The sequence below is a fragment of the Erpetoichthys calabaricus genome, chromosome 2 (assembly GCF_900747795.2).
Source record: "Erpetoichthys calabaricus chromosome 2, fErpCal1.3, whole genome shotgun sequence".
NCBI classification, from domain to species: domain Eukaryota; kingdom Metazoa; phylum Chordata; class Cladistia; order Polypteriformes; family Polypteridae; genus Erpetoichthys; species Erpetoichthys calabaricus.
In genome coordinates this window covers 328,280,695-328,294,314 of record NC_041395.2, presented here as the reverse complement: position 1 = coordinate 328,294,314, position 13,620 = coordinate 328,280,695, and the positions used below count along the sequence as shown (strand labels likewise).

Sequence of the window (13,620 nt, the reverse complement as noted above, 5' to 3'; positions counted from 1 at the left end):
TGACATCACGCGAGATGGGCAGGTCACGTCATACTTTCAACCTTTGAAAGCAAGTCCTGTGATACACATGCAGAGCAGGTTAGAGATAACAGAAGTAGGAAAATTCGAAAGTCTCAAAAAAATGAGAGTAAAGATCGCTTTAGTGCAAACAAATGGAAAATATTACTCGGTGAAATAACGGAACAACGAAAATAGATCGCATAGTGTTTGAGGATGTCTGGAGGAGAAGAGAGACAAGGCAGTGACTTTAAAATGTTCGAAGCGCCACACGAGTTGTAGCTTATGCGGGACAGCAGCAGCAGCAAGCCAGCAGCTGATTGAGCAAAGAGGAGGTAAAAAAAAACAACTGTTATTTATTTCCCATTGTATCACCGTTTAAGAGGGGTTTCGGAGGTGCGGCCGCGTCTCCTTGGGGTGCGTTCAGCTCCTCTCTTCACAATGGCAAGTAGTGCTGGCGGGGAAAGGGTAGGTGAGCGAAGTGCAGTTCACGCGGCGAAACAGCAACAGCAAGCCAGCAGCTGATCAAGCGAAGAGGAGGTAAAAAAAAAAGGAATTTGTTTCCCATTCTATCACCGTTTAAGAGGGTTTCAGAGGAGTGGCCACGTCTCCTTGGGGTGCTTTCAGCTCCCTTCTTTACAACGGCATGTAGCACTTGGCGGGCCCCCCTAGTAGTACAAAGTTAAAACACCCACGTTGCTTACTACTCGTCGCTGCATTTTATGCATTGTACTTCCAGCAGAGCATTGATTGGTTGACACACAGACTCCACCCCTATAACTAAAGCCAATCAAAGCTGTTTGATCTCATTGGGGTGAGTCACACAAACCACAGACTCCACCCCTATAACTAAAGCCAATCAAAAGATGTTTGATCTCATTGGGGTGAGTCACACTACTCCAGAGGTGGGCAGTGTTGGTCCTGGAGGGCCTCAGTGGCTGCAAGTTTTTGTTCCACCCCAGTTTCTTATTGAGAAGTGAAGCTCTTATTGCTCAAGTGACATTTTTCTGCTTCATTTTAGTGGTCTCGCTTGTTAAGTTTCCCCACCCTTAATTGCCTTTTTCAGTCTTAAACAGCTGCATTCACTGTGTTTTATATTAGCAATAAGATGCAAATGACAAAGGAGCCAGCAGATCTCCACCTAACTTGTTTCCATTTACGCCTGTGTGGATTCATCCTGCACTACTTGGTTTAATAAAACACTTAAGAGGAAAATGTGACAGACTGAAGATTCTTCGTTTTAGGCTTCAAGTCATTTGGATGATATCCTTGGAAAGAAAAAAAAATCGACAATATAAGAACCGAACATTGCAGACTAACAAGCCATAAAATTAAATAAGGTCTGAGATTGCCAAGGATTGGCAAGCAATTGGGTTGGAACGAAAACCTGCAATCACTGCGGCCCTCCAGGACCAGCATTGTTCATCCCAGCGCTACAAGACCGGTGATCACCATTGCAACTACTCCGTCAAAACTCTGATTATGTCGACAAAGTCCACAATAGAAAATCCCTGAAACGGTCATACGATGTGTTGATGGGGGTTATTAAAGTTCTCCCCCTAAATTGTATCCAATAGCTGAGAACGCTGGAGGCTGAAGAGGAGCCGAGACCTCAGGGCCGTCATTAGCGGCCTGTTCTTTTGTCAGAACTGTGCCTCAATGAGCAGACGAGTGGAAATGGCCGTGAAGTGACGGCTCGGCTCCTCTTTAGCACTCGCCGTTGTTTGCACCTGCATCTGCAGCTAATCATCGGCATTTGGCTTCGATGAAGGGAGCAAACTTTGTTGTTTTTAGAAGTTATGTCTTCTTGTTTCACTGCTCTGATGATGCATTGCAGCACAGTAACACCAACTCTTTAAAACTGTCTTGAGGATGTTAAAGCATGGATGGCCTTTTTTAAGGTGTAATGAGAACAAAACTGAGGTCCTGATGTTTGGGCCCCTCATATGGACTTGACCTCCCTGAAACCTTATGTGAGATCCACAGTACAGAACTTGGGTGTAATAATGGATAGTGAATTATTCAAAATAAACGCGGTAATTAAAACTTGTTTCTTTCAGCGGAGGCTTTTCTCTAAATTTAATTCCTTCTCATCATTTCAGAATTTGGAAAGAGTTCTCGGTGCTTTTATTTCGTCCCAACTGGATTGCAATGATGCACTTGATGCTGGTGGTCAGCCAGGCTTCTATCTCACGTTGGTCCAAAATGCTGCAGCGCGTCTTGTAAGAGGAACACACAAGCGAGAGCACATTTTTCCTGTGCTGGCCTCCCTGCACTGGCTCTCTGTTCGTTTTAGAATTGAATTTCAGATTTTATTGTTTGCTTATTAAGTCCTAAATAGCTGAGCTTCCTTTTACCTTTCCAGCCTTTCACATTTACCGTATTTACTCGTATATACAGTTAGGTCCATAAATATTTGGACAGAGACAAGTTTTTTCTAATTTTGGTTCTGTACATTACCACAATGAATTTTAAATGAAACAACTCCGATGCAGTTGAAGTGCAGACTTTCAGCTTTAATTCAGTGGGGTGAACAAAACGATTCATAAAAATGTGAGGCAACTAAAGCACTTTTTGAACACAATCCCTTCATTTCAGGGGCTCAAAAGTAATTGGACAATTGACTCAAAGTCTATTTCATGGGCAGGTGTGGGCAAGTCTGTCGTTATGTCATTATCAATTAAGCAGATAAAAGGCCTGGAGTTGATTTGAGGTGTGGTGCTTGCATGTGGAAGATTTTGCTGTGAACAGACAACATGCGGTCAAAGGAGCTCTCCATGCAGGTGAAAGAAGCCATCCTTAAGCTGCGAAAACAGAAAAAACCCATCCGAGAAATTGCTACAATATTTTGAGTGGCAAAATCTACAGTTTGGTACATCCTGAGAAAGAAAGCAAGCACTGGTGAACTCAGCAATGCAAAAAGACCTGGATGTCCACGGAAGACAACAATGATGGATGATCGCAGAATCATTTCCATGGTCAAGGGAAACCCCTTCACAACAGCCAACCAAGTGAACAACACTCTCCAGGGTGTAGGCGTATCGACATCCATGTCTACCATAAAGAGAAGACTGCATGAAAGTAAATACAGAGGGTGCACTGCAAGGTGCAAGCCACTCATAAGCCTCAAGAATAGAAAGGCGAGATTGGACTTTGCTAAAGAACATCTAAAAAAGCCAGCACAGTTCTGGAAAAACATTCTTTGGACAGATGAAACCAAGATCAACCTCTACCAGAATGATGGCAAGAAAAAAGTATGGAGAAGGCGTGGAACAGCTCATTATCCAAAGCATAGCACATCATCTGTAAAACACGGTGGAGGCAGTGTGATGGCTGCCAGTGGCACTGGGACACTAGTGTTTATTGATGATGTGACACAGGACAGAATTCTGAGGTGTTCAGAGACATACTGTCTGCTCAAATCCAGCTAAATGCAGTCAAATTGATTGGGCGGCGTTTCATGATACAGATGGACAATGACCCAAAACATACAGCCAACGCAACCCAGGAGTTTATTAAAGCAAAGAAGTGGAAAATTCTTGAATGGCCAAGTCAGTCACCTGATCTTAACCCAATTGAGCAGGCATTTCACTTGTTGAAGACTAAACTTCAGACAGAAAGGCCCACAAACAAACAGCAACTGAAAGCCGCTGCAGTAAAGGCCTGGCAGAGCATTAAAAAGGAGGAAACCCAACATCTGGTGATGTCCAGGAGTTCAAGACTTCAGGCTGTTATTGCCAGCAAAGGGTTTTCAACCAAGTATTAGAAATGAACATTTGATTTCCAGTTATTTAATTTGTCCAATTACTTTTGAGCCCCTGAAATGTGTTAAAAAATGTTTTAGTTGCCTCACATTTTTATGCAATCGTTTTGTTCACCCCACTGAATTAAAACTGAAAGTCTGCACTTCAACTGCATCTGAGTTGTTTCATTTAAAATTCATTGTGGTAATGTACAGAACCAAAATTAGAAAAACGTTGTCTCTGTCCAAATATTTATGGACCTAACTGTAAGTCGGGTCTTGAAATCCAAAAAATCGATCATAAAATCAGACCCCAACTTATACAGCCGTTCAAAAATGCAACACTTAATTTTTTTTTTACATCTTCTTGTCCTCCTCCAATCTCACACCAGTTTCTCAGACACATTGAATTTTGTTACATCAGCACAGTCACCAATTTGTTTCGCCACTTCAACGACGTTTAATTTAAAACCAGCTTCATATTTTCTTCTGATCTAACGCTCCATTGTAGATAAAGGTGTATGAGGGTGTGAGATACAAAAAACACAAAACCGTGCAAACGTCGCTTCGGAATAGTCGGGTCTTACCGTGTGGTCACGTAGGAACAATACATAGAAAAAGACGGCGGTGTGCTCCGTGGCTACTCTCTCAGGTCGGCGTTAGCGTATCGTAATCTCTTGACCAATAGGGTGAGTTTTCCATATTCGAATTATACGACTGACATTATGAAATGCCAGAAATGAAACGGTAAAATCAAGCTCTGACTTGGGAACTTAAACACGAGTATATACAGTAAATATTCCATGAAGGTGTGCTTTTGGTGGTCCCTAAATCAAGGCTAAAGTGAAGGGGTCGATCGTAGCTTTGCAGTTGTAGCCCACTTCATGTTAGGCTGGCCCCTACTTTGCCCGTTTTTAAATCTCTTCTTAAAGCACACTACTATTCCTTGGCTTTTAATTCATTATAATTATAGAGCTGTGTTTGTCTGTTTTATTGTCTTTTTGCTTATTGTCCTGTGTTATTCTTGGGTGTACAGAACTTGAATCAGTTATTGCTATTTTATTTAAATGTGCTATATAAATAAATTTGATGTTGATATTTAGTAAAGAAAAAGAAACACAGCAGTTAAGACATTAAACACAAATAGTTTTGAATCTTTTAAGATCTTTTATAGGCCAAATGACAAATCAATGAGGTGAATTAAAAGTGCAAGTGAAGCCCCAGTTGATTGGACCACGGGGGTCCCCAGCCCTGAACTCGAAGACCACGGCATTGAAGAATTGTAGCACATTGTGAGGAGGGCCGCACTTCACTCACGACTAACCTCCATTGTAATCTTCCTCTTTCTTGTCGTCAGGTTGCTGATGACGGCTACGGAGTGTCATATATCATCGTTGGAGAGCGACTCATCAATTTTCACATTTCCAGCAAACTGTCCAGTCCAGAAACGGTGAGTGCAGCCCCCAAATCTGCCCAGAGCCGTTCTTCTCAACCACTTTCGGGTCGCGGATGTTGCCGGTGGGACGTGCGTTGCTATCGTTTATATCAGTGGTGGTGGCGATGAGTGAATGGGTCGTGGTGTGCTTGATTCACCAATGGGAATCTCCGACGATCTTAGTCGACTCGGGGACCAAACCCCCAAACCCCGTGCTCTGATGATCTTGTACATTTTGCCAGGCCCCCAACATTGATCTGTCATGACACCAAAAAGGTTGAGCAAAAGTGGCCTTATGTAACCAGCAAGAACATCCTGTTGTGTATGTCGCTAATTATGGTGTCCATCTTTTTTGTACTTTGTGGCTGTCAAGATGGATGGCCAGAGATTTGGACCCTAAACACGCGTCTTTCTGGCGTGATGCATTCCTAAATTCTCCTACTCAATCCAATCTAATCTTTAATCTCTCGGTCTCTCTATTTGTAGATTCCTGTGCATATACTGTACACTCACCGGCCACTTTATTAGGTACACCTGCTTGTTAACGCCAATATCTAATCAGCCAATCGCATGGCAGCAACTCAATGCATTTCGGCCTGTAGACATTGTGAAGACAACCTGCTGAAGTTCAAACCAAGCGTCAGAAAGGACACTAAAGTGACTTTGAACGTGTCATGGTTGTTGGTGCCAGACAGGCTGCTCTGAGGATTTCAGAAACTGCTGATCTACTGGGATATCACACACAACCATCTCAGGGTTTACAGAGAATGGGCCGAAAAAGGGAAAATATCAGTGAGTGGCAGTTCTCTGGGGGGGAAACGCCTTGCTGATGCCAGACGTCAGAGGAGAATGGCCAGACTGGTTTGAGCTGATAGAAATGCAACAGGAACTCAAATAATGACTCGTTACAACTGAGGTGTGCAGAAGAGCATCTCTGACCACACAACACGTCGAACCTTGAAGCAGGTGGTCTACAGCAGCAGGAGACCACACCAGGGGCCACTCCTGTCAGCTAAGAACAGGCAGCTGAGGCTACAATTCACACGGGGTCACCAAAACTGGACAATAGAAGATTGGAGAAACATTACCTGGTCTGACGAGTCTTGATTTCTTCTGTGACGTTCAGATGGCAGGATCAGAATTTGGAGACAGTAACATAAGTGCATGGATCCATCCTGCTTTGTATCAACGGTTCAGGCTGGTGCTATAATGGTGTGGGGGGTATTTTCCTGGCACACTTTGGGTGCCTTAGTACCAATTGAGCATCGTTTAAATGCCACCTGAGTATTGTTGCTGACCATGTCCATCCCTTTATGACCTCAGCGTTCCCATCTTCTGATGGCCACTTTCAGCAGGATAACACGCCATGTCACAAAGCTCAGATCAACTCACACTGGTCTCCTGAACATGACGATAAGCTCACTGGACTCAAATGGCCTCCACAGTCAGCAGATCTTAATCCAGTAGAGCACCTTTGGGATGTGGTGGAACAGGAGATTCGCATCATGGATGTGCAGCAACTGTGTGATGCTATCACGTCATTATGAACCAAAATCCCTGAGGAATGTTACCAGCACTTTGTTGAATCCACGCCATGAAGAATTACGGCAGTTCTGAAGGGAACAGGGGGTCCAACCCAGTAGGTGTACCTAATAATGTGGCCGCTGAGTGTGTATATATATATATATATATATATGCCCTTAACCTGAAAATTTCTCCAGGAGTTGCTGTACAATGGCTGATCCTGCTCTCTGATCTCCAAAGTTCATGCGAGAAGACAAACAAAAAGTATATCAAATGAAATATACATATGCAGTGCTCCCCATAGTGTTTGGGATATGTTTGCAATGGGGGGACCGTGTAGAGCAAGTGTTGTGTGACCGACACGTATAGAAGTCCCCTCAAACGAGAGTGTGTAGTGTGCACTATAATTACGATGTCTGAGTTGTCAGATTTGTGATTTTAAACTGTGGAGCAGAGGCGGAAATCAAGGAGAAATGTGTTCTTTGTCCCAGACATTATGGGGGACGCTGTATATGGAGGCAACACTGTGTGCAGTGCTGTGAAAAAGTATTTGCCCCCATCCTAGTCTCCTCTGTTTTTGCTCATTCATAACGCTTCATTCCAAACAAATTTAATGAAATACAAAAGACAACACACCATCCTCCGATGACCAGTTAGGTTGTCGAAGCCCACCAGCACCTGTACCACCCACAGTGCTGCCGCCTGCCAAGCCCGGGGTCCTAAGCGGAGTTGACTCGCTCTGCCTTTTAATGGAAAATGATCACAACAGGTGGCTGTCGACGACATTAATTTGATGATTCATGAAGCGGCAGTGACCCCGGCAGAGCCAAGCTGTGGACCCCCCGAGCTGCACTCTGTTGAGAAGGTTGCCACTTTGCATTATACAGTACGTCAGTGCTGTTACGCGATTGGTTAAGATTGGGGTTGTGGGAGGATCTGGTCAAGTAAAAGCCAAGTGACAAAAACGTGCAGTCCAATTGGCCGCCCAGCCTGAATCGCAGAGGTCTGTGAATCCCCAACTGAATACATACACACACACACTTCCAAATATAGGTCCTCCAATCACGGGCCCCACACACAGTGTGTGATCTGCATATAGGAAGGCTTGTGAGAAAGTAACTGCCCCTCTAAAGTTGATGCTTGGTTTTTCCACCTGCACTCACACAGAAGCCCCTGGCATTGCTGCAGAGACGTTTTGACCCACTCTTCAGGGCAGAATTGCTTTCAGTCAGCCACATTGCTGGGTATGTGTACACTTCATGCTGTACATAAGAAACCATTTTGTCTCGTGTGTTTTTGTGAGAGTTCAGAATGGGATGGGCGATTCATTTATGACAAGACCGCTGATTAGAAGGAAAGATCTTGTGTAGCATGAGGGGCTTTAGCTTGGCATTTTGGGGTTGTTCATAGTTGTGTCGTGTTAGCCCGCCATAACTCCTCAAAAACAGAGAAAGTTCAGCAGGTAGACCATCAGTTTCCAGAGATTAACCCTGTCGTTGGCTTTACTGGTGAAACGTCGCTGAGTTCTGAGCGGAGATTTGGGCCTCCTTGTGCCCGACGCGGCTGGCACAGACTCCGACGCCACCGTGATCAGGGCGGTTGAAGGTTGGGTGGGTGGAAGAGACGTTTCCGATGTTCAGTCGTTTGATGTTTTTTGTTTTTTGGTCCCTGGCAGGATTCTCACCGCTTTGGAAGGAACATCAACCAGGCGATGCTCGACATTCTTGCACTCTTCAACTTGAATTCTAAGGGAGCCAAATGAGGTCCGCTGGCGAAGACAGAGAAACAGACAACCGCGAAACAGGGCATCCAAATGCTGCTGAAAAATCTTCCATATGTTTGTACAGTTAGGTTTTTAATTTTCCACACCGATTGAAACGCAATTTAAGTGAAACTAATTTATGTCAAGAAGTTGGACGACGTTGTTGGTGAGAGTGTAGCGAGGTGCGCAGCGTTGGGGGGGGCAGGTGCCTTAATGTTTTATTGTTATCTGAGCGGATGAAGTGGACGCGGGGCGACGCTGTAGTTCAGAGCCAACGCCACGTTATTATGTTCGGTTATTAGCGCGGAATAATCATGAAGTTAGAAAACGAGAAACGTGCTCGGCTGATTTTATTTAAACTTCATTTTCCTTTTTTTTTCGTACTCAGGTTTTTATCGTTTTTCCAGACGCAGCTACGGTAGTTGCAGTTTGTCAGAGCAAGTTTAAAAAGAAATTAAATATTTTACGTTAGCAAGGCGCCCGCCGTGAATGTTTGCGATGCTCCCGCTTTGAACGCATCCTTGGGGTCCCAGGCTGGGCCGAGCGGCATGTGGCTGGTGGGTCCGCAGATCTTCGAGGGTCGCTCATTAGGCTCGCGCAGCGTTGCACTAGTGAATGTAAATCTCGTGGCCAAACTCTCCATTGATGTAACTTTGTAAGTAGCTGATCACTAAAACAAAAAGAAACAAAGGTAATTAAAAACTCTTGATGGAAAAAACGGTGCTTGTGTTTCATTCGTTTTTATCTTCTCTCAGTTCTGTGGAATGCCAGGTTTGTCGCCCTCGCTGGGCCACCGTGTCCAGTTTGCTAAGCTGCCATTGCAGGCCTGTCCGTCCGTCCGGCCATCTGCTGAAGCTGCTTGTTCGCTGTGAGGTCACACAAGGCCTCAGCCACTGGACTGGATGGCAGGACCCCCCCCCCCCCCCCCCCCGGGGCACACTCAACACACACAGGGGGCACATCTGGAATCACAGATTAGCCTGGCACGTGGGGATGTGGGAGGAGAACTGGCATTGATGGTGCGTTTGAACCCAGGACACTGGCTCACCTACTCGTATAATATAATCATCTACTGGGGGCCCTTTTAGAGAAGCTGGGCGAAGAGGGTTGGCACGCTTGGCCGCCTCAATGACCTTTTCCCGTCACGATTCTCATTCTGCAACCCGTCTAAGTTGGTCTGAAATTAAAATAATCAGTATGGACCTCTGCGTTAACGAGTGTGGCATGTGCTTTGTAATGCTTGTACTAACAGAACGTTTGTCATTCCAACAGATGGTACATCACACATCTGGAGTGATAAAATGCCTTACTACAAATATTTGTGATGCACCATCTGTAGGAATGACAAATTCAATGCATACGTCTCAGTGATGTGCCATTTTTTCTGGGATTTGTTTGAGCAGTGTTACTTTTTCTGATGTGCCTTCTGTTTGAATGACAAATGCAATGCATTTTATTACTGCAAATTGTGATGCACCATCTGTTGGAATGACAGACACTTTATCTTTTGACTAGGTGCTTAAAGAATTATTAAGATGGGTTGAAATCCAAGTAATCAACGTGGACCTCAGTGTTAACCGTTGCAGTGCACCACCTACTGGAATGTGTTTTGTAACGATTATTGTAATAAAATGCATTGCATTTGTTATTCCAACAGACGGCACATCACACATTTGTAGTGAGTCGATGCATTACTGCAAATGTTTGCGATGTGCCATCCGCAGGAATAACAAATGCAATGCATATGTCTCTATTATATGTCATTTTGTATGGGATTTGTGAAAGCAGTGTGGATAGTTGTGATATGCCATCTGTTGGAACGACAAATGCACTGCATTTTATTACTGCAAATGTTTCCAATGAGCCATCTGTTGGAATGACAGAGACATGGCCACTGGACGGACACACAGACACTTGTCCCTTTACTAGATGGGCTGCCTGTCTAAGAGAGCTTGAAATGCAATGAATCAGCGTGGACCTCAGCGCTAACCTTTGCAGTACACCACCTACTGGAATGACGGGCATGGCAACTGGACGACACACAGACGCTTGTGCTTTTATTATGGTGGATATATTACGATACTTGATAATATTCATCCATCCATCTGCCTATCCAACTTCTAAACCCGGTTATCCTGATCAGGGTCTCTGTGACGCTGGAGCCCATCCTGGCAAGCATCTGGCACACGGCAGGAACGACACCCGGACAAGACATCTGTCAGTCGCAGGGTGAACACTCACACACACACACTTTCTCACACACACTCTCTCACACACTCACCCTCTCATGTTATTAAATTCTGTTCCTCAGACCTTCTGTAAGCCCTCAGATGGACTGAGTAGATTTGAATGGGATGCTGTTGCATTGTGGGCCTGCTTAAAATCACAGATGAACTTTGAAATGAAGCCCATAATAATACAGAAGAACATGTGGTGAGGTGCCCACTGTGCCAGCAGCCAGCTTTCAGCTTCCTATTCAGAGCCCAGTCTGGTGAGGGTCTCTGTGCAGCTCTGAAGGGTCCGCCATCAAACTGATTTTTGGTATTTTTTCCCCCGCTGTTTCACAGGGCAGACTTTATTATTGAGAGTGTCGTCCAAACGGGGTCTGTACCCGCATGACACCTAATGCGGCCCCCCCTCTAATGGAGTCTGCAGATTCCTCAGATGAGTGGACAGCAGGCTGTCACAGCTCCTCACCCACCACTCATTCCTGCTTTGTGCCTCTGCTGCCGAGGTTGGCGTTGGCGCCCAGGAACCGAAGATTTGGAAAATAGATGGTTGGGCAAAATTATGCCCTGGACATGTCAGCCCGAAGCACAGTCGGGCATCATGCCAGCCTGCCCAGCGGCTTCAGAGATCCTCCAGTGTTTGTTGCATGGTAAGGTTGCCATCAGAATTCAAAACTGCACAAAGATGCCAGACGCTTAGTCAGCCTGGCTGGCATTTGTCCCTCAGCATTTCTGAATTGCTGAGTATTTTCCTTGCTTAATCTTTCAATGAGATCCCCTTTACCTGTCAGTGTTATGAAATGAGGATCAAATGTGCCCCTTTTCTTGGGGGCACTTACTTTTTCACAGTGTCGAATCTCCTGGCAGCAGCTGAACCTCCTCATCCAATGGCAGCACTGGGCATTCAGCCCCCTGCCTGCACTGCCCACCTGAGGTCAGAGTGTCGAGAAATTCGAGACCACCCTAAGAAGTTGTGCAACTACTCAGAGGGATCGGCCGCCACCAGACAGCCAGCTGCAGGATGAGGGGAGGAGGTTGGAGCCCACCTTGGATGGGATGCTGTAACCCCACAGGGCATTCTTGTGGGCACCACAGGGCACTCTCTATGTCAAGGCCTCTGCTTGTTCAGAAATGCCAAGGCTTCTGAGGGCACATTCACCCATTCGGTTTTAGGTCACTGTCTCAGGGTGAGTGAATTACATCTGGCACCGCCGAGAGTGGCAGCCTTTTCAGCAGCTCCGTGTATGACTGTATATGTATGTGTACTTTTCTACTTTTATTTTTCTATTTTTATTTATTGATCGCTCCTATTACTTTATTTTAGATAGATAGATAGATAGATAGATACTTTATTAATCCCGATGGGTGGATTTGTTCACTGGACACACTTACTTTTACAACGAGGGCATGGATTTTTACACGCAGAGACTCGCCTATTCAAGTACTCAACTTCGAGCGCTGAGAACAAATGCCAGTGCCGGTGTGGTTCCCTATTTACCCGACGAGGTAAGAAGGCGGTATCGTGGCAGCAGAGCCGGCACTAAGCTAAAAAAGAAGCGGCTTGCGAGAAAGTGGCGTTTCAAGCCTTCGGTGCCTTCTGTGATTCTGGGGAATGTGAACTCAATCTCAAATAAGATCGACGAACTGGCTGCGCTGGTGAAAAAATGTAAGGACCTACAGAGAATGCAGTTTGTTGTGTTTCTGCGAAACGTGGCTAACTGACACCATCCCAGATGCTAATGTGGAGCTACCCGGGGTTTAGCACAGTTAGAGCGGACAGAGACGCAAGTACCTGTGGGAAGCACAAAGGAGGAGGACTCGCTCTCTATGTTAATACACGGTGGTGTCACTCTGGACATGTTAACGTCAAAATCTCCACTTGCTGCAGGGATATTGAACTGTTGGCCGTAAGTTTACGTCCCTATTACTTGCCCAGAGAGTTTGGACACGTCATTGTTGTCATCGTGTATATTCCTCCTCGGGCGGACGTGGAGACAGCGAGTGACATCATCCATTCTGCTGTTGCTAAGTTACAAACGCAGCACCCTGAGGCGCTTGTGCTAATTGCTGGAGACTTTAACCATGTGACGCTGGACAAAACATTACCTGCCTTCTCCCAGTATGTGGACTGTAACACCCGGGGAAATAAGACTATTGATTTACTGTATGCAAACGTTAAAGACGCATACAGTGCCACCCCACTGCCTGCGCTTGGGAAAGCAGATCATAACCTGGTTCTGCTTCAGCCTCACTACAAACCAAAAGTGAGAGTCCTACCTGTAACCACACGATCATTCAGGAAGTGGACCCCGGAGGCAGAGAAGGCTCTGAGAGACTGTTTTGGAACTACGGACTGGGATATCCTGCAGGGATCACATAGTGAGAACATTGAGGAGGTTGTTGACTGCACTACTGACTACATCAACTTCTGTATGGACATTGTAGTTCCAGTAAGAACAGTACGCTGCTATGCTAACAAGCCATGGATTACAAGTGACATCAAGGGCCTTTTGAATCAGAAGAAAAGAGCCTTTAAAGACAGTGATCAGCATGAGCTCAAGTGCGTGCAGAAGGAACTCCGAGTCCAACTCAGGGCGGCGAAGGAGCAGTACAGGAGAAAGCTGGAGCAGAAGTTGCAGAATAACAGCATGAAGGAAGTGTGGGATGGGATGAAGATCATCACTGGCTGCAGCTAGAAGCGGGGTATCACCATCGAGAGAGACGTGAAGAGAGCAAACCAAATGAACAACTTCTTTAGCAGGTTTGACCACCCTAACCCACTCTCACCTCGGAGTACTGCACTCTCTACACATCCTTCTGCTGATACCAGCACAGGAGAGACATCCCCACCCACAATTACAGCAGCGCAAGTGAGCAGAGAGCTGAGGAAACTTCGTGCCAGCAAAGCAGCAGGTCCAGATGGAGTATCGCC

The 13,620-nt window shown here is 45.6% G+C and overlaps 1 protein-coding gene across 2 annotated transcripts in view; it reads left to right on the top strand.

Moving 5' to 3' along the window:
- Window positions 1-8,914, top strand: part of cpt1ab (carnitine palmitoyltransferase 1Ab (liver)) — a 151,057-nt gene extending 142,143 nt beyond the window's left edge. For both annotated transcript variants that reach the window (XM_028796018.2, XM_028796019.2), the window contains exons 18-19: window positions 5,097-5,189; window positions 8,374-8,914. In XM_028796018.2, the coding sequence (XP_028651851.2) occupies window positions 5,097-5,189; window positions 8,374-8,460 (180 nt within the window). In that variant the 3' untranslated portion in view covers window positions 8,461-8,914. The remainder of the gene's footprint in view (window positions 1-5,096; window positions 5,190-8,373) is intronic.
- Window positions 8,915-13,620: the final 4,706 nt, after the last annotated feature.